The sequence below is a fragment of the Larimichthys crocea genome, chromosome XI (genome assembly GCF_000972845.2).
Source record: "Larimichthys crocea isolate SSNF chromosome XI, L_crocea_2.0, whole genome shotgun sequence".
Classification (NCBI taxonomy): Eukaryota; Metazoa; Chordata; class Actinopteri; family Sciaenidae; genus Larimichthys; species Larimichthys crocea.
Genome location: NC_040021.1, coordinates 4,646,386 through 4,664,032, shown reverse-complemented (window position 1 = coordinate 4,664,032; position 17,647 = coordinate 4,646,386). Strand labels below are relative to the sequence as shown.

The 17,647-nt window shown below is 46.5% G+C and overlaps 1 protein-coding gene across 1 annotated transcript in view; it reads left to right on the top strand.

Annotated features, from left to right (window-relative positions):
* Positions 1-17,647, top strand: part of fut8b (fucosyltransferase 8b (alpha (1,6) fucosyltransferase)) — a 78,019-nt gene that overhangs the window by 34,087 nt on the left and 26,285 nt on the right. Inside the window, exons 2-4 of the mRNA XM_010738417.3 lie at positions 7,092-7,733; positions 15,137-15,255; positions 16,325-16,487. Of these exons, the coding sequence (XP_010736719.2) occupies positions 7,531-7,733; positions 15,137-15,255; positions 16,325-16,487 (485 nt within the window). The 5' untranslated portion in view covers positions 7,092-7,530. The remainder of the gene's footprint in view (positions 1-7,091; positions 7,734-15,136; positions 15,256-16,324; positions 16,488-17,647) is intronic.

Genomic DNA, 17,647 nt, shown 5'->3' with positions numbered 1-17,647 from the left:
AAGTCAACTTTTCGTTTGGCCGTTTTACTGACCAATAACAGTATCTTGACCCGTGTGGCGGCTGTCGCAGTGCATAGTGGGATTTGTAGTACGAGCCAGTACGAGTGAGATTTGCCCAGCGGGCCATTAATAATAGACGTATGAAATTATCTCCTCGAGTTTTGAGTTTGACATGTCTGCTTCAGGCTGTTTCACACTTAACCTGGAAATCGTACGTCCTACGGGCGTGTTAATGCTCCATGTTTGGACCGTCTCTGTTAGAGCTCTCACTGTGGATTGCAGTTGCAATTGTAGTCACGACGTGAGCCTGACCGCTTCCAAAGAGACTGGTTTTCAAAGGTCTGCTGTAATCCATATTCAGTGGATGAAGGCGTATCACATTATGCGTCACCGCATATTCAGCTGATCAAAATCAGACAACTTAGCACAGTGTAACAGTAGCTGTTCTCTCTCTCTCTCTGTCCTTCTCCCTCCCTCCCTGGCTACTGATTTTCTCCTATTATCCCTCCTTCTCACACTCTTTCTTCTCGTGTATATTCAGCGAGTCATTAGGCCTCCTTTCAGTGACTGAATGAAGGTTGGCACCCTCTGTACGGGGTCACCACAGGCACCCTCCATCCACCGGGCCCCACCTCCGCCAGATCACCCGTGGCACCCCGGGCCGTGAAAGGTCAGCCGTCATTGGGACTCATTACGAGGAACAGAAACCGGAACGGACAGGAAGTGTGTGTCTGTGTGTGTGTGTGGATCACAGGCGATAGTGTAGATGAATAACGCAGACCTCGAGCTTCCCCCTTTTTCTGTTCCTCGCGAATATTAACGGTCAACGCTCTTTTTCTCCTCGCAGAGGATTTTATTTCTCCGCCCTGCTGTGCAGGAAGTGAATGATCAATTTGAAGCGATGCTTAAGTCCACAATAAACACTCAATCGAAGTCTCACACACACACACGCTCTGACACTTAATGTCATCTCTGCTCGAGGCATGATACATGCAGCTGCTTGAGTGGCATTGACTGTTGCTCTTTTCCATTCTCTCTCTCTCTCTCGCACACACACCGTCGCAGAGCCAGTTCATCGCCCTCACTGACACGCTGAATTTACAATGCTGTCCTTGACCGTGTCTGAAGCCCCGAGATCCACCTTCACTCGTCAGGAGACAGATTGGGCTGGCAGGTGGGGGCCCCCGCCCAGGTCCGCGTTTTATTTTTTTTTATTTGGACATAAAAAGTCATAAAACCGAGGAATGATTGGTGCCTTTTTACTGCTAATCATATGTCCCACAGTCCCAATTAAAAACTTGTTTGCATAAACCTCCAGCACAAACATGCACAAACACTTCTCCCCCCTTCCACACCACTGGGGGCAATGAGGTGTGTGTGTGTGTGCGCGGCTACCTATCTTTGTGACACCGAGTGAGAGTGCACGTGCGCGTGCGGGCGTTTTCCTGCTGTCAGCGAATTCTCCACAGAGATAACCTTGAAGGAGAGGCTGTGTGCTCCGCTCTGATACTGAATGCCAAGCTGCTGCAGCACGAGCTCAGCGCTTGCACGGCCAGAACTTCTCCGAGACCTTTGGCCACTTTCTGCGAGAATTAATCCCAAAGTTGCCGATGAGGTCGGGCCGCCTTCGGTGCTCGGACAACGGGGTTCCTTGCACGGATATTTGGCGCTCGATGGCAGGAGCGGACTCTTTGGAAACAGAAATTACATAATTTGATGTTTATTATCTGTCTGACTGACACATCAATCTCTGGCTTTGCATCTTGTTATAAGATGAGTGCAGCTAGCACACGTACAACACACTGTGTGTTAGTCGTGTTAACTGTTGTCTGTCGGCAGCCACGATAACAAACTGCAGAGCACCAAACGGCAGCAATAAATGTTTTATTGGCACATTTTTATGTATGTTTGACATCCTCTACTCCAGTTTAATATAGTTGGAGATGAAGTTTTTATATTTTTTTTTAGTCTTGTTTTCTTCCCTAATGTTCCTACACGATGGTTTAAATGATGTTTGTTCAATCTGCCTGATGTCGAATTCTCCTGGGGTGAAAAAACACTCCAACAATCCCTCCGTTTTTATTTCTATTTAACTTGATTGTTGTTTTGCATCAATACTGTCAGACTGTAAAGACATCGACCCGCCATGTGTATTCTCATTGTAACTGTAAAAACCTAACCCTCTTTGCCGGGCATTAGAACTCCCAGATTCCCACAAACAATTCCGAGGACATGAACTCTGTGTCCGCTTTGTGTGTGTGTGTGTGTGTGTGTGTGTGTGTGTGTGTGTGCATTAAAACCCAGTGCGTCATGCCCTTTATTCTCCCGGGTGGCCTTTTTTTCTTTCTCGCTGCCAGGCCTTCTCTCTCTTTCTCTTCCATTTAGCTTAAGTTAATGGACTCTTCCACATTCAGCTTAGAACTGTAGTGAGGTAAACAGCAGCTCATTAAATATTTACCACTCTCCTGTATATGTGTGTGTGTGCAGTCAGGCATACCAGTGACTCTCCCACACACACACACACCCATGCATATGAAAAGCTTCAGGTGTCTCCTCTGCATTTCTGCTCTGAGCACTCTGCTGCTGAATGAGTCACACACAGTTGCTGATACTGATGGGAGAAAACACACAGTCACACTCAAAAATTTAATTGTAATGTTTTTGTTGAGAATGGCAGGAAGCAGGTGAGCAAAACGCAATGCCTCCTGAAGCGTTTGTGTTCGCCTCTGTCGCTGCTGCTTTTTGGAATAAATCCATTATGATCCCCTGATTCTGTCTTTGTTACATCCCCCTTGTCTTTTTGCTACTTATATTTGAAATACTTCCACCCTGTGTTCCCGTCACTGGTTCTTACTGGGAACTGTGCTGGAGGCTGGGAAGGTCGGGCCGAGGTTTGAACCTCCAAGACCAGCTGAGAAAATAGCCAGAAAAAAGCTGCTCGGCAGTCATTTGTTTTTGGAAACCGTGGCCAGGCGAGCTATCAGGTGGAAATAAGTGCAGCTTTATGGCTCTAAAGAAGGCTGCTTCTCGAGAACAGCTTGCTCAGCGAATCTTTCCCCCGGATAAATAATGGTTAAAAATTGCTGCCAGAGTTGGAGTTGATGTTCCTCCTGCTGCATTTCTGTAGTCCAAACACCTGCGAGCTGCGCCCCTCCCTCCCTCGTGAGCGGAAAGCGGTACTGGGAATCAGACATCAAACCGCTCGTATGCCCAATTTATTTCATTTCAACACACAAAAACAAAACTGCTCCTGTCCGACTGGAGGTCACGTTCGTCTTCCTCCTTCCTTCCTGATCTCCTCATACCTGTCTGTTTTTCAGACACACATCATGTCTTTCCCACCGTGCTTACATACTATAACATGTACCACATCCTGCTGCATATCCACCCTGAGGGTTGCCCCTAGCAACACACACTAATTCATTCTCCCGCACCGACACAGATGAGAGGCGACACGTATATCTGTATGGTATAGATGACGCTCCCTTCCAGTTTTTTTCCCAAGTGGTCGTGCCGGTGTAATGTAGCCTCAGCTGAGCTCCATGCATAATTCAGCTGTGGACCTCATCGCGGTGCTTATTGCCTGGAGAGCGGAGAGCGCGCGCTGATGGATGACCTCTGCCGCAAGCCCGAGTCACGTTGAAGATTAACCGGCAGGACCGAAAACAGGTCATCTCTGCTGACCCCTCAGGCTCCTGCATGTTGCCGAGGCACAGAGGCGTTTTTTTTTTTTTTTTTTTTTGTGACAGTCCGTGCATCCACATGTACCACGCCAGACTTTACCGGCCAAACAGCCCCCCCTCCTCTCCCCTTCGGTCTCCGTGACGGCAAGGTGAAGGGCACAGTGGGAGAATGATGACGATTTGAAACGCAAGGTCGAGAGGGAAGATTCGGTGAGCGAGTGTGCAGGTAGAGCAGACAAGAGGTCCCATTTATGAACAACACAGACCCACTTATTCCTTCCACTTCTAAAGTTGGAGGGCGGCACATTCAAAAAAAGAAACAGTGACATATTTCATTTCGTCCAGAGTAGCTGAGACCTTGCAATCGCGCTTCCACTTTACTTGGAAAAGGGCGAGGATGGAGGAGGAGGTGGGGCCTGGCGGAGGAAAGCGGAATACAAAAGGAGGCACTATATATGGCCAAGTTCTCTAAAATCCCTCTGTCAGCATATCTGTCACACGGTCCAACTTAGAAATGATTGTGCCACAGCGGGGAACTTTTCTTTATTTATTAAACCGACATTATTATAATTTCCATTATTTATGGAGCTCGTGGTGACTCGAGGGCAGACGTGAGAGGTTTGAGAAAATGCAAACATTTCCGAGGCTCGGCTCGCACGTGGCTGTCTCCGTTATGGAATATTACGACTTCCAGATCTTCATCAGTGGAATGAATTATAGTCGTATGATTTATTTTTAATTTTTTCCTCCATTAAGAGGACATTCTGCTGACACAGGGCTCAATAGATGTCTCCGCACTATTTCATGTGTTATAAAACACATCGATCTGAAACTATTGAAAGAGCGTGAACGTGTCTCGACTCTGCTTTGGCGCTTCATCGTGACCAAGTCTGAGCAGAAAGGCGTCTCGAAAAACGATATAAAATCTCCTTTGCTCATTTTTTGATGGTTTTAATTTAAAAAATGGCATTAGCCAAAAATCCTGCAGGTTTTGTAGTTCATGAGCACACAGTAATGATTATTGGGTGCTTCCATTATTTAACTGTAAGCGGTTGATTCAGGTTCTGCTATAAAATGTGACTCAAACATTACGCCGTTTGCTTTTTTATTTTACTACGGTTCCAGCAGAAGTGTGAGGTCAGCAGCGGTTTCCAATAATCAAAAACACAACACACGCATGACCTTTGATGTGATGGATGTTTTTTTTAAATGTGCCCGGTCTTCTATATCTGATTATGCTGATCATTTCTTTTCTTTTGACCTTGTAAAATAATGTTAGCTTTGCATTTTAAGGCCTTTTTTAAAATGGAGCTCCGGCAATTTAGCACAACAAAGAAGAGTCAAACTCAAAGCAGGTGAGGGTAGGAGAGGTATCCTTGCTAATATGAGAGAAGCTGGAAACTGCAGTTCCCATAATGCAACCATAGTTTTTTAAATTCTGTATTAGAGCTTCCCTGCCTGTTTCAAAGCTCCATCTTTTAAATGAAATGCTTCTATTTCTAAACCAGGATTTACTGCTCTCAGGGTTATTCAGATATTGGAAAGATTTCTCAAACGCAACAAAGAAAATCAAATAAAAATGTTTTATTTGGGTTCCTGTAAAATGTTTCCTCCGCCTTCACCGACTATCCACTGTCCCGGGTCGGCCATCAACTACAAAATAGTTCATTTTAATTTCAAAGTTGTATTAATATGCCAGAAATGTGGCACGAGCTTAGCTTCACTTTTCAAGTATGAGCTAACTAGAAGCTGCTATCTCCAAAAAGCGTCCCACATTCCATCCGGCAGCGGCTGCCCGCCTCACGCAACAGTTTCATGTTTATCAGTTTTAGTCTACTGAACACAAACCTCATTACGGCTCCTCAAACACGGTCACAAAGGTTTTTTATTTTTTTATTTTTTTTCCGCAGCCTTCCTTTTAGTAATAGTCCCAGTCGTGCATTAGCTGGTGGAGTGCTACCCCCCTCGCAGCTCTTATTTTCCATAATAAAACACAGCTCAGCACATCCCCGTGCTGCATGCATAAAGAGGGAGCCACCCTCGTGTCAGCCCGGGTTAGTCACAACAGGAGCAATCCGGCAAGGAAGGGGGGGACGTCTGCACGCATTTTAATAATCCTGCATCATTCGATAAGGAATGTGTTGTTTCAGTGATCTCAGCTGCTACAGCTCTGGGCAGCGAGGAACGAACGCCCTCGATGGTATTACTGCGCGGCACCATTTATGTCCTACATATCAACTGTGCCACCACGGTAAACACGATGAGCTGCTGTTAACCCACTTCTGTGCTGCAAGGCGAACCCCCCCAGCAGGAACACTTTTCTCTGTCTTGAACGCTCGCAGGCAGAAGCGACGTGCCAATCAAGCACACCGCCACCACCACTCACATGAAGTCTAAGATGTTTGGCATTATTCCAGCTTGCTGTGGTACACACTCAGGGATGATAGCACACCACACACACTTACACACCTGCCAGTCTTTATCCCATCACAGGACTAGTCTGAGTTGCGTGGCAGGCCTTTGTTGGGGGGGGTTGACAGCGAAGGTTGCTTCATAAACCCGGCACGCGTCCATCTCCATCTCCCCGCTGCTTTGGGATGAAGGGAAGTGATGATCCAGGGATTTTTTTCTCTTTTTTTTTTTCCGCTCCCTCTGCTCCATCGAGTTCACCGTATCACCTTGACAATGTTGCATTCTGTCCTGGAGGTTACAGGGGATGGCAGCGGGCACTTGGGCATATGAGTAAAAAACGCCCAGGGAGAAGTTTGTGGGATTTAGCTGCCTCCAAACAAAATCCATTATCTGTCACGCTAAGGGGGGCGAGGGAGGAAGTGTTGGAAGGGGGTCGTGGGTAGGCTGCGGTTAAAGATGCAGCGTTGAAACGTTCTAACGGAAATAAAAGATGTATCCTCGGTTGTGTAATTGCCTGTGTGCATGGGAGAGCTTGAGACTTGAGTGTGTGCACGAGTACAAGTGTGTGTGTGTGTGTATGTCTGTGTAATATCCAAGCAGGCAGGATGTGAAAAGTGGAACATCCCTGTCCTGCCTCGACAGCAATGCAGCATAGCTCTGGGACTGCACATCACTATGTAAATGCAAATTGCAGTGTCATGCTGATCAATCCTGTAGGCTGCTGAGACAGGGTTATGTCGGGACCAGTCTGCAGCATCGTGGCTGTATGTGTGTGTGTGTCTGCTCCGCTTTGTGCCCTGCGTTTCTATACGGCGCTCTGTGACGCATGTCTCACGCTTTGCTCATGTCTGCATGAGTATTCGTCTCATGAGTGCTCGCTTGCTGGCCTAGTTCCTCAATGATTTAAATTTTTTTTTTGCTTATAAAGTATTTGCAAGACAAAACGTTGCGCAACAAGCTCGACTAACTACAGTGTCTTTCTTTTTGATTCTACAGGACGCAGCTCGACTGAAAGAATCCCGTGGGACAGGAGGGAAACGGCAAGACGGTGCGGGACAAGCCGGTCACCGCGGAGCTGGGCGGAGGGGAGAGAACATCCGTCGGGCTGTCGTAACACAGACCTCTGAGCATGCTAGCCATGCTTTAGCACGCACAGGACAGGCTGGTTGATCGCTGGAGAAACACCCGCTGCCTTTTCTCACACCTACTCCCGAGCTACAGACGCACACAGCGGCGCCCTCTCATCTGCCATTCAACTGATCACTGGGAACATGCCGATGCCAAGGCTGGCACTGTGGCACTTGTGGTGACGGGGTACAGAAGTGCGGCGCGCACAAATCCGGCAGGAAGGCCGGGCGGGAGTCGGTGGGTGTACGGGGGGCACACCAAGAGGGATTTTTCGTGTAGGGTGGGGGGAGGGTGGCGAGGCTGAACCATGCGGCCCTGGGCGGGTTCGTGGCGTTGGATTACCCTGGTGCTGTTGGCCTGGGGCACGCTCCTCTTCTACATCGGAGGTCACTTGGTGAGAGACAGCGAGCACCCGGAGCGGTCCAGCCGGGAGCTCTCTAAGATCCTGGCCAAGCTCGAACGGCTCAAGCAGCAGAATGAAGACCTGCGGCGCATGGCGGAATCGCTCAGGTAACAACTGTGTCCTGGCTGAACGTGTAAAATCATATCCCAGTTTCAGTAAGCAGTAAGTGCTGTGATTTTAAAAACCAGCATTCAGCAAACAAACACTTATCCAGGCTGCTGATCGTCGCCCGCCATGATTGTGTGCACATCTCGAGCTATGCAGTGAGTCAGTAGAACAAACTGTGATGATAAACAATACAGTAATGAAAGTCTGACACAACAGTGCCTAATGCAGAGGATAAACTGTATCAGTGCACTTGGGTTCCATTACTGGTGATTAAACAAGAGAAGCCAAATCCAGCAGAGTGGTAAATGCAGCAGATTCCCAGGCAGCCAGAAAACCTAAAATGGGTTCATCATCAAGCACGGAGATGACTCAGTCAGCACAGAAATAATAGAATGTGGTCTGGATGTGGAGGAGGGAAAAGACATGCAGTACCTGCATGCTTACTAAAAAGCCCGGTCATTTACGCTTCACTTCCCCTCCCAAATACGATCAGAACTTAAAGACGTGGAGATTAATTTTCAAGTAAAAGTCCGGCATGAAAGGTAAGCAGCTGACTCATCGCAGGCTCGACATGTCCTCGCCTTTCTGAACATCTGCATGAGTTGAACAGTTTTTGCAGTTGTGATTTGTATTTGCAGGTCAAGGCTGTTTTATGTTACATAAAATTTGAGTGCTTCGGTAAAATGCCTCACTTCCCAGAGTTCTGTTATTACTGGGTCTGGGATTTTGCACACAGTTGAGCAAACATATAATGCAGCCCTTTTGCTTGCCTGGTCAGTATTCTAAAAAAAATAATAATAATAACTATGGTGCAATGCATCATTCCCTAAGGTTTTATTTTTTATTTTTTTTGCAAAGTCCAGCAATTAAGTCTAACCTCTAGCTCCCTCACAGACTGATTTTTATATACCAGAATATGACGATGATACAATGAGACGATGATGTCTTTAAGTTTTTGTGAAAATCTAATCAGCATCTGATTAAATCAGCATCTTGTGCCGCGGACAGTTTTAACAAACGCCGCTGCAAAGTTTCATCAAAAGCCGATCACTGGTGTCGGAGACGGTGTGTGTGCACGCACGCGTGTGCCTGTGTGACAGACAGATGGATGGACTGTCACACACCTCACCAGATTTTATTGTGTTATTTTGGCAGACAGCAGCACATTGCACGAGCCCATTAACCACGCGGCATCATTCACACATTTTAAGCTACGTGTAATAGAGAGACAGATGGTTCTCCTCTTATCTCCGGCGTTTCCCTCCCCGTACACATCCACACGCCCGGGCGTCCGTACATGAGACGGCGTGCGTCGCTGCTCCTCTGTGATATTCCGATTCACTTTGATGCGAGGCCCTCGTCGGTAGTGCACAAACATAAAAAAACAAACAAAAAAAAACACGCATAGCTTCAGACAGCTGGTCCCTGATTAAATCCCTTGCTTTTGTAATTATTCAAAATTGGCTCGAAAACAAAGGTGGATTCATGGCATAAAAAAAAAACAAGTGCAGCTTTCAGTCGACCACTGTCCAGATGGGTCCCCGACACACTGCACGCTTGTTGCTTGTTATTGAGTTGGGTTGCTGATCTGGGACCGAGGCCTCCACAGTTGTTTACTGGAGCAGCGCTACAGTGCTTTCTCAAGTCCCTCTAAGCTTCGGCTAAGTATCCAGCGTGGCAAGCCAAAAGCAGACAACTGGCTTGCTGAGGTTAAGCTTTATGAGCTATCGACAGAGACAGGGCTCGGTTTGTCCTCTGTTCAATTTTGTGTCTTGCTGCGCATGTGTGTGTGTGTGTGTGTGTGTGTGTGTGCAGTGGTCAGATAGAGGCCCAGGAGAGAACTCCACCACCGCCTCATCCTGTAGTGTCTCTTATCCTTATATTAGAGCCCTAATAGACGCAAAGAGGCTGTTAGTGAGCTGCCCATCATTCCTGCCTCCTCCTGTCCCTCATTTCACTCCTCCTTCACTTCCCTCCTCCGCCGCCTCTTCCCACTTCCAAACTGCTGACAGAGGCATGGCGCCGAGCCAGACTCCAGCCAGCACGGGGCTGACTGACTATGTAACAACTCACTAGCTCGCTGATCGACTAGACCGAACACACGCCACTGACGTACATGTTTTGTGCAGATTTGGACTGAGAGAACACGAATCTTTGAAAGCAGAACCCGGTTCTTCATGGGCCACCCCGCTGACATCGGGGCAATAACCTTCGCATTAGCACATTCATTTTTTTATGAGCAGCCTCAGAGAGTTTTAAACCCATAAAACTGACATTATTACACCTTTGTGTTGAGTTGTTGCGCAGGAGAAACCCACCGCATTGCGATTGATTTATGGTCCAGAGTAGGATTTAACTTGGTTAGCGCCATCACACCATCACAGCAGCACTGGATGGATGTGTAGAGCATTATCGGCCAGTGTTGTGCGTTCATTATATTCCTTGTTTACATAGTTTATTCGCTTTATGGTAGTGGTAGTTGCTTGTGATATTGATCTTCTTGATCACAAGTTGCAAGTTTGTGTAGCATCACCGCGATTCAGTCATTCAGCCTGCCGGATCCATTCTGTACACACTACTGATTGTGATTTACCCCTTTTTTTTCTGACCTCTCCATTATTTTTAGCACGCAGTAGTCATGTGCAATTAGTCGATCTATCAATCAACGCTCCGATTCAAATTAGTATCACCTGGCTTGGCCTACAGATTCAGTCCACCGATTCAGTTATTCAGGCCGTTCCTGAGCGATTTGAGTGACAGGCAGCGTGCCAACCTACCAATCACCCAGCAGCATTAATGAGAGGTGAGCACGAGGTCGAGTCGCTCCAGTCTGTCTGACTCCGCCCTCTCCGCAGCTGTCAGTCACCTCGGGCACGAAGCCACGGCCCCCTTGCGGAGACAATGACACGCGCCAGCCTGATGGTGTGACATCGGAGGGAGCGAGGGGTTGAGAGTGACAGCTTGGCTGAGCGATTAGGACCTGATCGATCCCGTAGGCATGCCAACAGAGGGATGGAGGAAGAGGAGGAGGGAGGAGGAGGGGTGTGGGGCGATGCAGAGGAAGCGAAGAGGAGGGGAAGGCATGATGGATGGCATGAGGACTGCGCTAAGTAGAGAGCAGCAAGGAGGAAATGGGAAATGAGGAATGAGGGGATGAGTAGAGCCGCTGAGACCACAGTCATTGCACTAAAAGCTTGTCCGCACATGGTGCTGTTTGCATACGTCTGCTTTTTTTTTGGGTCCTTATCTTTCAGTTGAACAACAAATGCAAATGAAAAAAAAAAAGAACTCTGTCCACCCAATGTGTAAGAAGACAGTGAGAGGATTCTTTTATCCCGTAATGGTTTTTAACCACCACCAAACAGATGCAGACATGAACTCCCATCGACCCAGCCATCGCTCAGGCCCGGCGAAGGGAAAGTACCACTACCACACACACACACTAGCCCCATTGTGGCAGCTGTCCACGGTCAGGACATCTCTGTCAAGTAGGGCACAGAGCGGAGCTGGCTCGCTGGGTGCGCCGAAGCGTTTGAAAGCATGCGAGGCAGGATTGTACCATTCAGAATCGGTTTACGTAGAGAGCGTTTGAGACGGCGGAGAGCGGACACAGAGATGAAATGCAGTCAGGGACCACGTATAAGGAGAGCATTGTTTTTATTGCTTCTCTTCAAAGAAGAGCGGCGGCGGCAGGTTTTCATTTTTCCAAACGTTTCCACCCCATTTGCACTGTTTACTTACGACACACTGACGCATTCCTGTGGATCGTTAGCGTGACTTATCGGAGTCAAGTGCTTCAGCAAATAAGGAGTTCCCAGAGAAGGCTGGAACGTTTCTGTCCCAGCGTGGCGATGATGGACACGTTACACACATGTATACGAACAGGAGCGGTGAATCAAAGTTTCTCCTGCATGTAAAGACAAATTGCCTCCATGTAGCCCGCTTTCATCTACACCTCCCAGAACGTTTCATCTCCATCCATATGTATGGTTTTCCCAGGACATGGGGTTTTTCTTTTTAAGTCAACCCACCAGTATGTTAAATCTCAACACGGAAATATGTATGTGCCGCAGTGCCACACGGGGTCGGCCCCCACCATTCCCGGCTCTGATCACCCCGTGAACTCCACGGCGACGGCGCAACAGCTGGGGCAGCGTTTCAGAGGAAACTGGGATAGATGCTGAACCTCACCTGCTTTCCGGCTCACTGCTTTAGTGCCTGTGGGGCTCGTCACCACCACCACCACCCCTCCCCGCTTTCATAGCTTGTCTTTCACTCCGCAGTATCCCTCCACCCCGCCTCCCACTGAGTCAGAGTTTTTCCCTCATCTGTTACCTCTCCTGTATCGTTTGATTAAGACGCTGCTGGATCCAGCTGCCGCGTCTAGTCCCCGCTTTAGGTCCTCTGGAGATACCATCAGGGATCATTTGTGTATTCGTGTACGGCACTCGCCTCCTTCCTGTGTGCGTCTGTGGGGTTTAGATACTGCTGAGTGTTTGGATATGTTTTTTTATCTACATATCTTGGTTGGGGATACTTTTGTTTTGCTTGCACCAGCAATGCAGCTCAGCAGTTTCTGTTTCTTCGGAGCATGTTACCTAACAATTGTAGATTGTTAGCTAACCTCTGTATCATGTCTCTGCCTCATTAGCCTGTGCCGGTCTGGCCTATTTTTGTTCTCTGCCTTGTTCAAGGAGATATCATGTTGCTTTATGTTACAGTTTTAGCAGCACTTAAAACCCCTGGGAAATTATGTCATTTAGGAAACAGGCCTACTTCCTGTACAATGGTGTGACTAGCAGGTTAGGGTGTGGCCCCGTTTAATATTGTTTGAGCAGATTTAGCAATGAGAATAGACAGTGGAGTCGATACGTGGGAAGGAAATGCACCTGGGTCTTCTTTCAGAAATATCTGTGTCAGGCAACCGAAGAGGGCCACGCCACAGAACTTTCATAAAGGAAGTGTGGTTAGAGTACCCGGGATGCCACGTACGAAAAGAAAGGTTCATCCTGGTCCTTAACACGGCCTCCATTTTCTCCTCAGTTATTTCCCATCGCTTTGAAACACAATGCTCGGTTAGTGCTCGGTGAAGTGGGAGGCCAGCGGCTTCTCAAGCGGCCAAGATTTGAACAGCGAAGAAGCGGCCGCGGCGGTGGTGGGGGTGGGGGTGGTTGTGCGCACCAAGAAAGGCTGTTGAAACTTTAAAAGTCTCATCTTTATGCCTGCCAGCGACTGATGTTCCTCACTCAGCGAGCAAATTGAGTTTGCATGCCTTGATGACTCATTAACATGGCCTTTGCAGCACTTCGCCAATGCCCCTGTGCATTCGAACATATTCCATTTTTTAATAGTTTTATGTTGAGGAACTGATTCGGTGTAATGTCAAGCCGTGGCTCCTTTCTCTTCCTTTTTTTTTTTTTTTTTTGTCCTCGGCTGATTCGGGAGCATGCCAGAGTGCTCATTTGTGTTTCCATTACACGCACGCGGTGGTTATTAATAGTTCATCGACACACGAACACGCTTGTTTGTAGCTTTATAGGCAGCCACAGTTGACAAAACGGGAACGCATCACATTTTCAGCACCGATTAGTTTACATATGCACTTTTAATGGACTGAAAGGGAAAAAAAAATCTCTTCAACTATAATGAGCAATTAGGCTTTGCAAGATTATTAACCATACATTTTCGAAGCCATGTAAGTATAATGCCTTTGAGCGCAGATCTCAGTCATGCTCACATTTTATCGAGGAGAAAAAAGAAAAAAAAAAAGAGCTGCGGAAACCACGACGCCGAACTGTGCCTGAATGGCGATGATTAGTTGTTCGCAAGCTGTGAAAATTTCGCTCCACAATAGATCTTTTGACTGACTTCACACACATAAACAAGAGCAGGCCGCCATTAGCACTGCGGCAATAATCAGCATACAGTAAATGATGAACGGGGAATTTCCAGCGCAGATACAGATAAATGAACAAAGTACAATAACAAATTAGATTTCATCTATTGAATGGATCTGATGTCGTCTGTAAGTTAATTTTACCGGAACATGTTTTCCCTTCGCCGAATTCAATTTGTTTCCATTACGGAGTTAAAATGTTGGCCCATTATATTACAAATGGCGCTCATTCTCCGAGCCATCAAAGTGAGTCACTGGAGAACAGTCATTTCTTTTTTTTTTTTGTAGTTTCATAAATCAAAGTCACAAAGAGACGGCAGCTAACTGCCACTTGTCTCCAGTAATTTGACAGTGCATAAACTAGTCGTGTAGCATATAATGCTTGAAATGTGTTCAGAAGTAAGACAGGTTGGGCCGAACAAACATGGAAAAAACGATCCGGTGCTTTTTTTAAAAATAATAAATAACAGGGCTCAGTGAGACTCTGCTTTGGTGTCTCAGCAAATGAAATTTGAATTTTCACTGGCGAAAACAAAAAGATGCCAGTTTTTTTTTTCACTGAGCAACTTTTATGTCTCGAAACATCCAAATGAGATTCGAGTCACCCCCTCACATTTTTTGGAATGACAAACATTTTCACAGCTTCTCCAAACCTCCCGCGCCACGTTAATGACTATTAAGTGCTGTCGACAGATCCGTTCAGAGGCTGAATTCAGTCGACGGCGAGGAGAGGGAATTTATTTTATTTTATTTCTTTTCAATATTTGCAGCAAAGCCACCGCAAAAAAATCAACAAGCACAGATTAATTACAGCCAAGTGAGCGGTGTGTCTACGTCCAGTCAGGTGTAGGAATGGTCTTTGTGGATGGAGAGAACTATACGTCATCTATTGCACAGTACAGGTTTGCTTCAAGTGAATTCGTGCATGGTGCTACTAGGTGAAATGAATCAAAATCTGTGTCCTCTCACTAGTTTGTGTTTTGGAAAGTTGTAATTAAGTTTTTTATAATTAGGTGATCCAGTAATTTGACATTAAATGAATCCCAAACCACCTGCTTCATCCACTTGATTGACAGCAATGACTTAGCAAGAACAGAAGTGTCAAATAACGGCTCAGATTTAAGGATTTTCTCTGTTTTATATCATTTTAAATTCAAATGATTTCTTATTGGAGGAGTGTTCTGTTATTCAGACTAAGTAAAGTTGAAGATGCTGAAGATGTGAACTCAGGCATTGAAACTTATAATGGGCATGATTGAGTCCTAATTGAGTCATAAAAAAATAATTGATAGCTTATTTGATAAATGTAATTACCATTAATATTTCGCATAACTACACTAAAGTGAAATTTTACTCAATTATATTTCACACAGGATTTTTTTGTGATACAGTTTTACAATTTCAGAATTTGTGGACATTCAACATTTCTATCTTCCTCTCATCGATGTGCACATGCTCCCAAGATTGAACCATCACATCCTCTCCTCTGTGTCTTTATCCCCCCAGGATACCAGAGGGTCAGGCAGAAGCCGGGTCCCTGGCTGCAGGGAGACTGCGCTCCCTGGAGGACCAGTTAACCAGAGCCAAACAGAAGATCCACAGCTTCCAGAAACTCACTGGAGATGGTAAGCGGGGGCACGGCCGTCCGAAAGGTTGCAGAGAAAGGATTTGGCACAGAGCTTGGAAATATAAAAGGATTGGTTCTCTAAAAGCGCGGGAGTGAACTATGTGTGTTCTAAAAACAAGAAAAGTCAAAAGCCTCTCTGAGCTTTCGCCTGCAGTGAGAATCTCAGCGGCGATGATGACAGAGCCGTGCTTCGGACGGGCAGGGTTATGTGTGTGTTTGCAACTCTAAGCAGTGGTCAGAGGGGAAGGATAGCTGTCAGGTGAAAGGGGAAACGTGTGAACGAAGTGGAAGCAGTGTGAATGCCCCAGTGGCAGAATGGGAGATAGAGAGAGAAAAGAAAAGAGACAGAAAATAAAGAAGGACGTGAGCGTGGAGGGCAGCACAGGGTCAGCCTTTCCATCTTTGCCGCAGGGGAAGAAAAAGCTAAAAATACCCCTCCAGCTTTCTTTCCACCGAGGGAGGGAGTGAGAAGAGAAGAGAGAGCACGAGATAGGAAGGCAAAAAAAAAAAAGAGCTTTTCCGTCTTCAGTACCACCTCCGTCTCCCGCTTCAGGCTGTCCTGTCCTTCCCTTCCCTAGGTTTTTTTTTTTTTTTCTCACCGCAGAAACCAGAGTAGGCAGCTGTGTTATCCATGTGGGTTGCTCCACATTGTTTGGCTCGGCTGAGGTATAGAGTTCCTTCCTGTTGTTAGAACTGTGGGAGAAAACACATGAGAGCGAGCCACGAGGCACCAAAACAGTGATGAAGTGCTCCTTAATGAGGTCGAAGCAGCACCCAGGGACAAAGTATGAAAGAGGAACATTTTAATTGTTATATTCCGAAACCTTGCTTTGTGCCCTTCGTCTGTTCACTCTCACATAAGCTGAAGAATTCCTAAAGAGCTCTCGGCTGACTTTCCCCGCCGCATTCGTCCCAACTGTATTCCCACTGAGGCTCTTTGAAGTGAACGTCACCGCTTCATTGTTTCAGATCATACCTGTGCATCAAATATCACGGCGGTTGACTCGTCTTTGTTGTGTTTTTGTTGTAAGCTCTTCTCTTTTACCCCCCCTCCTCTCTCTCTGCAGGCCCCGGGCCCACTCAGGAGGAGCTGCGGAGGAGGGTGGAGAACGGCGTTAAGGAGTTCTGGTATTTTGTTCGCAGCGAGGTGAAGAAATTGGCCAACGTTGAGGCCGGCGAGAGGCAGAAGTACGCCGACACGCTCCTCCAGGACCTGGGACACCAGGAGAGGTGGGTATAATGTGGGTTGCCTCTTGAACATGCGGGAAATACGCCGAGTGGAAACCATTAAATCCACAGCAAGGCTGACACAGAAATCTGTAGAAAACAGAATGACTACAGCTGATTGTTAGTGAATAACACCTCCAGAAAAGAAGGTCAAAGCAGACCTCGCTGTGTGGACTACTTCTTCTCTCTGCCAAGGTTTCTCCCTCAGTCCAAACTGCAAAGTCATAAACTTTAAATGATTCTTAACTAAATTTTTAACATGGATGTGAGTGTGATTGAGAGTTTCTCTGTATGTATGTGTGTGTGTGTGTTTTCTTTAGCTCAACTTGCAGAACAAAATAGTTCAGACCTCATGATTTAAGCATCTGTTATCAGACATTCAGCAGTATTTCTTCAGGATGTATATTCATATTAATTAAACATAAACCAATCTGAGCTTGTGAGTCGTGCTGTCAGGGTTAAGTGTTGATGGTGATGTCCAGTCTCACGAATCACTAAAATCTATATTCTGACATTACGGAGCGGTGAGCCGGCTCAGCTGGTGAATGTAGGTCTGCATAGAAAGCCTCAAAACTTTATTGGTGTCAACCTAAATGTATTTATAGCGCCGATTAGCAAACTAAAAGCACCGAACGCATGATTGGACCGAGTTCCTGAATGAAACTTTGACTACATGTAATGTAACATGTTATATTTAAGAACTTCTTTTCTCACATGACAAGTTTCTCAAAGTAAGTTATTAGCACTGACAGCCCTATTTCCATGTTTATTTATAGGTATGTGTAGGTTTTGTTTCTAACACATCTGACGACGACTTTAAAGTGAAAAGCTGTCACAGCAAACTCACACGTGCCAGAATTTCAACAGGATATGCACAGAACTGCGAATACATCTACCTTTTTTTTTCAGATTTTCTTAAAGACTAAACAATTAAAGTTCTAATTATAAAAGTTATCTAAATAAATATTTAACAGATTGCTTGAGAGCGGTAATCAGAGTTAGCAGGCGCGTCTTCTGTGTAAGCTGCCGACGGTGTCGAGAGTTGAATCGAGGAGAAGTTGAAAGCAGCGCTCGTAGCCGTCGCCGAGGGACAAAGGTCAAAGGTCAAAGGTCGCGCTCGCTGTCATCTGCATGTCTGTCAGCTGAGTGAAGAAAGGCCCGGT